This window comes from Furipterus horrens, unplaced genomic scaffold (genome assembly GCF_987537825.1).
Source record: "Furipterus horrens unplaced genomic scaffold, mFurHor1.1.pri manual_scaffold_3, whole genome shotgun sequence".
In the NCBI taxonomy this organism is placed as follows: Eukaryota; Metazoa; Chordata; class Mammalia; order Chiroptera; family Furipteridae; genus Furipterus; species Furipterus horrens.
The window spans coordinates 57,642,331-57,650,736 of NW_028327173.1; the positions used below are offsets into that span (position 1 = coordinate 57,642,331).

Sequence of the window (8,406 nt, forward strand, 5' to 3'; positions counted from 1 at the left end):
AGTCTGTATGGCTTGTCTCAAAGGAGAGAGCACTGGAATAGGTTCGACTTTGTTGCTACAGCAAGCTCAAATTATGTCAGACAGTTCTGTCCACCCTTACCTAAGTTTAAAAAAACTTAGCATTGAATTGTTCTCTAGGAACGTATTGATGAGCACTGGTTTTAAGGAAAGTATTTCAGGCCAGAAAAAATAGTAATACCTATGATAGGAAAATAATAGTTTAGGCTGTGAATATCTTTTGCAGTTAGCTTTTATAAGTGCTCCATGAATCTGCAAAGCAGGAACTTCTGCTCAGAGAAAGAACACTTATTTATGCCTCCTTATTCATTGAATAGTTCTAAAACTACTCAAATGAAAATGAAAGTTGATACTTGGTTCAGTCAAATGAACCAGTAACACCATCTCAAAAATCCAGAACTAATCGAAGACATCAGAGAAGAGCTTTTAGTAAAAACATTATCAGCAAAGATTTGATCAATTCTCCAAGATCAATAGAAAAATACCCATTTCCTAAGCCAGCGATTTTCAACCCTTTTCACCTCATAGAACACATAAACTAATTACTAAAATTCTATGACACAACAAAAATATTTATTTTTTGCCAATCTGGCCAAAAAACGTGTAATTTTGATTCATTCACATTGCATAGCAATTGTTGTTTTGGCTCTTGTCATTTTTTAATTTGATGGTATCAGGGTGAAGAGGTCAGTGTCCCTAACTAGTCAGGTATTGCATATTTTAAAAATTCCTGTGGTACTCTGGTTGAAAATCACTGTCCTAAGTCATTACATTACAAGGAGAATTAATTTAAAGAGATGTAGTAATTACTAAAATCCAATCTACAACTATATAAACTTATTAGACTAGTAAAATTAAGTGTAATCAATTTTTTATTTTAATTTGCAATAATAATTCAAGCTTTCCCATTTGTATCTTGCTCTACTTCCCAAATGAGTAAATATATTTTCAGGTATTATTGTTTTAGCATTTTTCACCTTCTAGAGTCGAAAGAAAATGTAAGAGATTAGTCATATCACCTGATTTTAGAGAATTTTTAAAAATTAAAAACTGATTCTCGAAGCAAACTACTTAAATGCCCAAGATGACAAGCCCCTAATTTTCAGCACACTACACGCTTCCTTAAGTTTCGAAGTACTACTGTTATTTGGACTGGGTTGCAATTTTGGTTTAACTGCTTTGGGGTCCCTGCTGAATTTCCCTATGTGTTCTGTGCCTTGTTCACCTTATCTACACAAAGGAGAAAATAGTTTCTACACTTACCATGTAGGTTGGTTATGAGAATTAAATGAATACAAGTTTAGCACAGAGTCTAAATAGTATATAACCCGCTCCTATGAACAAATCACCATACTATAAATTCAACTACAAAGTAGAATCTACATGACTTCAAATATTTGATTTAAAAAATTTGAGTTTATTTGTCCTGAAGATATATGCAGTTACAATCTATTTGTAACAACTGTGCCTGTGGGAGAATAAGATATACAATTTCTCTTTGCACCCATAAGACCTGACATACCCACATTGTAAGCATTCAAGAAATAAATTTCTGCAAGAACATAACTGTTTTTAAAACAAAATTTCATTACTACTTTAATTCATTAAAGATGTTTCTTGATTCAATTCAATAAATACTGAGCACCTCTACGGGTCAGGTCTTGATAGTTCCTATGCACCAGAAATGTGAAGATATGTGAAAGACTTTAGAAATATTACTAGGCCACCACTTTATTAACATTGTCCCCTCTCTACAACACAGGGACTTTTTGCTTATTATCATAATCAAATTTTGCTATTTTATCACAAAATGTTAAAATCATATTCAAATGCTAGCTTTCACTGAATAGTCAACAATTCTATAAAATTTTTACTGCATTCAAACAACATAACACAGTCTGAATCACTCATAATTATCAAGAGATTTCACTAATAATTGAGTACTTAATAACTAATTTACTAATTAATCAGAATGGATTAAGTTTTATATTCTGGCTAACTTGTGATCTACCATGCTACTCCTCTAGTCTCAGCCTCTGTCTGATTCACTTCTATCTTCAAATAACCTTGTGTGAAAAAAGGGTAGATAGATATCTTTTAATCTTCCAATTCTCAGAAACATAACTTGTTATCTAGTGTGATCACCAAAAATCTAAGAGTCCCAACCTCACCCTCTGGAGCCATAACTTGAAATACAAAAATATAAATTTCTCAAGTGTACAGATTGGAAACCCTAAACTAGAGAAACAATCTGGTGCCTTTGTGCTGGATTCAGCTCACAGAGTATTATAAACAGCTGTAAATTTCACAGTAAGAATAACTAGGATTTTCTGGAAAGAAAAAAGATTTGGCAACTTGGCCTAAAATACTAGATGACAACGATCAGCTAGAGTAAATGCTACTAGGTAGGAACCAGGGATCCTAAACACTAATCTTGCTTTCCTGCATAACAAATAACTGTCCAGCTAAAAAACTCTGGACCCCATTGGTACACAGTTCTTAGAGTAAGAAGCTTTTCTTATACCTCTTCCTTCCAAAAGACACAGCATACAAAATACTTTGGACAAAGAAATGAAACTTAAGGTTAGATGGGAGTTTTGGAAATATAATTCTGTAACTTTTAGGAAAAAGTGGTTGAAATATTAACCTAACTTGTTCTTTCAGCCAAAGTCCTGTTCCCTACATTCCACTTATAAGACAAATAGGCTTCCTCAAAGGTAATCGAAGGGCTAATTCAACTCAAGAGCTAAATTTGGGAACCTCAGATTCAAGATCAATTCTGTAAAGAAACAATCAAATTATTACAGCAAAGACAACTATAAAGAATCATTACAGCAAGGGCACTGGGGCAGCTGACCTTTTGGCATATAAACAGTACAAAAAAACCCAGTGTGTGAGGGAAAAATTCCATATTAAAAAAGAAGTCAACTAAATCAGGAAATTATAGCTCAGCCAAATAATGAAGTCCAATTTTTTATTAAAACATGGCAACCGAAAGTCTTTTAGAAGTTGTAATCATCTGTACCTTTCCTCACTCCATTTTTCACTCTCCTTCCCCCACCCAACACTATCCTCCAATGACTTCATACTTGGCCTTATCATTGCAAACCCCCCCATACCTGTGCACGTGGTCAAACTCTCACTCATTCTTTAATGCCTTGCTTAAAAAAAACCCACTCCTTTACTCTGGCAGTTAAACAGCTCAATCCCTGGTGATGTGCACAGTGTTTAACTGTATAAATGTTTACAGGACAAGTAGATTAACAGCGCCCATATTTTGTCCACACCTCTCTGAAAGCATTAATCAGATACGATTCATATGCATTCGATTCCTTTAACTGTGTTCACAGCTCCCTAGAAGGCAGAATTCCAATTCACACATTTAAAAATTCTCAATATTAATTCAATATGTTGGTTGAATAAAAATTCAGGTGAGTCTTCCAACCCAATCTAATAAACCCTACTAACAGTAGTCCTGTCATTATATAAATGTTCAGTCGCTACACTAAACTTGCTCAGAAGTAGTAAATAAAAATTAAGTGAAAAACAAAAAAAACCCCGCCGAACTAGTATTAATGATGAGTTTTCGTTGACTCCCCTGAATATTTTTATAAAAAGCAAGTACAGGTACATTGTTACTTATGTGTTCACATTATAAAAATAACAGCAATTTGTTACATTCGACTTTCTGGATTTTGACTCAAATAACCCTTAACTGCAGAGTAAAAAAAAAAAAAGTTAACTAAGTGAACTAATGCAATCAAAGCACAGCACAAAATTAAGTTTCTGATTGCCATTCGATTAACACTGGTGCCTAGAAACTGTCTAGCACCTATTATGCAGTGTCATAACGACAGTAAGATTCTCATTTTGCTTACATACGGTCCAGACAAACATCATATATTTTAAAGTTACAGTTATAATAAGGAACTATCTAATAAAGATGAAGTTCAAATTAAGACATCTTTAAATTTCCTGAAGTACATGTGCTTTTTCTTCACAGCTTTCGTTTGTGAAAGAAGTGCCTTCAGGGCAAATGTGTGCACCTACGTAATACAAAGAGGTCTGGTCAGTTTACGACTCCTTAACAGAGAGGCAGATTTAAATTGAAACTTGGACTAAAATGGGACTGAAGCCATTTTGAGAAATAAGGGGAAGGACTGGTTGAACAAACTGACACGTAAATCCCGCCGAGGAAGGATTCCAACCCGGGATTTGGTGCTCTGAACCGCGAAAGTGAATGATGATACCGAACGACTAATTGCAAAGGCAGCTTGAATGGGCTATGTAAGTTCTACTGACTGCTCTAAAGACATATACTTTCCGTTACCAAGGACTCATAGGGGAAGATCCTAGTTGTGCCCAAACTCATTACGAGAACCTTCCACACTATTGTGTAAAATTACGCGCGCTTTATCCCACGGGCATCACGTTCAACCCGAGAAAAAGGAAATGCTAACTTCTTGGAGAAAGAAGCGCGAGTGCCGCAGAAGCGGGAGAAAGACTAAAGCCATGTATCTATGCGTAGCACGCGTTGTGATTCCAACTGGTTCAGACAGCAGAAACACAAAACCGAGTTCCAGCCTCTAACCGATATTACCAACGTGGGGAAAACGTGAGTGTCCGCACATTTCAGAGCCCGGAAGAGCACGTCTTTCCTCTTCCTCACTCGCGAACAAGTAGCGGCCTACTCAACCAGCGGCCAATTACCGTGAGCAGTAGGATCCCGCCGCGCGGTACAGACTTACCTGCCGGGCTCTCTGCAGCGCATCTTTGAAAGCATCGTTAACTCCTCCACCACCGCCACCGCCGCCTCCACCACCAGCTGAGCCAGAGGAGGGTGGAGGCACTGTTGAATAGTCTGCCATGTCTAGCCTACTGTGGCTGTTACCGCTTCTTCGCAGAGACCTTCTCCCAGCCAACTGCTAAGAAAGAAAGAAAATGGCGGCCGTGGAGACTGTATCACATTCTTGTGCGACCATCGTGCCGTAAAGGGGCGGAGATTGAAAAGAAAATCTCGCGATGTTTTAAAGCAAGGCGCTGTATAGGGGGCGGGACTGAAGAAAGGGACAGGCAGGAAGATGTCGCGAGAATTGTGTTTAGATTTCTCGAGAATGTGATTTATTTTGGCCTCTCCTCTCCGCACGTTCTTGTGTTCAAGCTGTGTGGCTGTTCTTCCGGGGAGGGCAAGGTTGGTGCGGCTACCGCGGTAGGCTCGAGTTTCTGAAAGCCTGAAGAAAAGCAGCAATGTTTCTTAACGGTCACTGCCTAAGCGAGTTAATGTCGGCGAATTGTACGCCGCTGGGTAATTCCGTGTATCCTTGGGGAGGAGGGTGACGTTACGAGCGTAACGACTACGCTACAGTGTTTTAAGAGCGCTGCGTCTTGGAGTGCGCCTGGGAGGAGCACTCTCAGGTCGCGGCGAGGTGAAGCTCCTGAAAACGACCGCCGGGTGTAGCGGGAAGTCCGCATGATTTTCGGAGTAGTAAGGTGCCCCTGTATCTTACTTTTAGATTGTCAGATTTCTGAGTTTTTTCGCAAGTGAAGATGAATTTAGGCTGGAGGCCACTTAGTGCTCGACATGATTTCGAAGTTTTGGGGTAAATAATGTGATAATATGACTGCCCCCCCATTTACCTTTTAAAAACGTAATTGTTCCTAAAATTCATCCTTAACTGAACTTAATAACCTAATATTGCATGTGTCCATGACCAGTTTTATTGAAGTCCTTATAATTAAGAACAACATTTCTTTCTTAACCAAAATTGATTTTGGTTTCTTAGAAATAGTTTCCCCCAGCACTACCTTGTGAGAATTTAAATGGAAGGTATGTTCTGAACCGGCATATTAGAGCTAGGTAATTAGTTTTGTATATCCTGTTTCCAACTAATTTCAGCTCGCTCTTCAAACCTTCCCGGGTATATCGTGGCACGTAATTTACTGCATTAATAGTACCAGACTTTGAGGATGCTGTAGATGATCACGGTGACTTTTCCAAATTTTTTCCTTTTAGATAACAAAGAGTGAGGTCAAACGAACCTTCCCAGTTTTGACATTTTGTGTTTTATTAATTAGGTCTAAAAGAATACTTTAATTATTGCTGGCCTCGGAGAAATTGAGAGAAATGCATGCTGCAGTCTTCTGATACCTAAAACTAAGGTGGCCACTTGCTCAAGGCCTAAAATAAGACAAATAACTAAAGTTATACACACATGCTTACAAGTGGGTTTTCGTTTTCCTAAAGCTTGTCCTACCATTGTATCTGTTTATTTAGTTTTGATTATCTTTTCAGTGTTCATAGGCACCCCTTTAGATTTTGGAAAAATTTTTATTTAGAAAAGTAGTGAATGTATTGGATGACAGATCAAACAAGCTGGTAAAAAAGAAAAAATCAGTGTTGGATGGTATTGCTAAATACAAGTTTTCTAGTAGCATTTTGAGAAGGTGTTCAACAAATGGCACTTATTAATCAGTAATTGGTTTTTTCATATATTAGTCATATATCAAACAGACCTTCTGATCAACAGAGTTAACCACAGAGTGATATAATTTATCTCTAAACAAATAAACTTTATTTCATGTATACAGCAATTTTAGTTGTCTCAAAATATTGAAAATAGCCCTGGCTGGTGTGGCTCAGTGGATTGAGTGCCAGCCTGCAAACCAAGGGTCGCCGATTCGATTCCCGGTCAGGGCACATGCCTGGGCTGGGGACCAGGTCCCTGGTTGGGGGCACGTGAGAGGCAACTGCACATTGATGTTCCTCTTTCTCTCTTTCTTTCTCCCTTTCCCTCTCTCTAAAAATAAATAAATAAAAATCTTTAAAAAAATAAATAAAAATAAGGACGCCATTTCTTGGTTTGGGTTTTTGTTTGTTTTGTTTTTTTGTAGATTTTCCTGGAAGTGTGAATATTCTATGATGGGAACCAATTGGAATCAGTTTAGATCAGGATTTCTCAACCTCGGCACTATTAATACTTTTTAGGCAGGTAATTCTTCGTTTTGAAGTACTACTGTGCATTGTAGTATGTTTAGCATCTTTGGCCTCTAACTATAAAGGCCAGTAGCATACAGCCCCCCAACCCTCACCAATAGTGACAACCAAAAATGTCTTCAGACATTACAAATGTCCCCTTGGAGACAAAATCATCCCACATTGAGGACCACTGATTAGCCTTGATTCCTACCCCTGCCTCCATCCATCAGGAAGACCTATTTACCATACTTCTGAACTATATTACAAATTAATGGACTTTTCACCTCCACTTGTCCCAAATTACCATCACCTTAATCCTGGACTGTTCAGGCGATTTTTCTGCTTACATCTCTACAATTTACTTTTAAAGATTACGTAATTTTGTACAGAAAATGTATAGTATACCTGTGAAGTCTCAGAGTTTACAAGCACCTATGTATCCACCCCAGGAATGTTCTAGGAGTAGACTCACTAGTACTTTTGAAGTTGAAGGATGCTGCTAGCTGATTGTACCAGTTGTTTCTTCTTAAGGCAGCTTGAATGATTTCTTTAAAATGCAAATTAGGTCATTCTACCTATGTCTTCCGTTTCACCTTAAATTCTACCTCTTGGAGTGAGTGGCTTAAGGGCTGCAAATAACCAGCCAATTTTCTCCGTGTCCTCATTCCTCTTTCCTCTCCTCCCTCTTATTCCACTTCAGCTGTCTGATCACCTTGTTGTCCATGATCTTTCCTGCCTGTGACTTTATACTTCTTTTTCCTCTGCCTAGAATGCCTTTATAGACCTCATGGGTGATTTGTTTTCTTCGTTCAGGCCTCAGTTCAGATTCCACCTTCTTAGATCATCTCTGAACTCTGGTTGTGCCATTCCCCAACCACTTACACCATTAACATGTTCTCTGTATAGCATTTATTTAAAACTTATCTAAAATCATATGTTCTATGTGTTTACTTGTTTATTGACTCTCTTCCACTACAATGTAAACTGCAGGGCAAGGACCTTACCTATCTCTACCATTGACCAGACCCTAAAACAAAGTCTTAGTATTCTAGATATTTGTTGAATGAATGAATATTGAAAAAGCTGCCTCTACATTTTAGTTGGTTTTGTGACATTGGGCAAGTGACTTAGCCTGTGTCTGAGGTCTCATCTACATAATATAATCTGCCTTGCTATCCTGGAATGAGATCTCTGTGAGCACTTCAGAAACTGTAAAGTGCTATGCAAATGAAAATTGGTATTATTAAACGTAATTTGGCCACTGGTATCATAATCAGGAAAGGATAATCCATGGTACTCTGCTAATGTAAAATTTTGGGATTAAACAGCTATCTACAAATCTCAGTTTTGGAAAAACTATAGTGACTTTCAATTAGGCTACATGTGAGTTTGTTCTGAGTCCACTCAATCTC

General features: G+C 37.9%; 1 protein-coding gene across 10 annotated transcripts in view; it reads right to left on the reverse strand.

Moving 5' to 3' along the window:
- FUBP1 (far upstream element binding protein 1) overlaps window positions 1-5,001 on the reverse strand; it is a 35,061-nt gene extending 30,060 nt beyond the window's left edge. For 8 of the 10 annotated variants that reach the window (XM_090269657.1, XM_090269655.1, XM_090269656.1 and 5 more), the window contains exon 1: window positions 4,767-4,999. In XM_090269657.1, the coding sequence (XP_090125783.1) occupies window positions 4,767-4,886 (120 nt within the window). In that variant the 5' untranslated portion in view covers window positions 4,887-4,999. Of the gene's footprint in view, window positions 1-4,766 lie in introns of all 10 variants that reach the window. The other 2 variants (XM_090269658.1, XM_090269659.1) reach the window with 2 other exon arrangements.
- Between the last annotated feature and the right edge of the window lie 3,405 nt (window positions 5,002-8,406).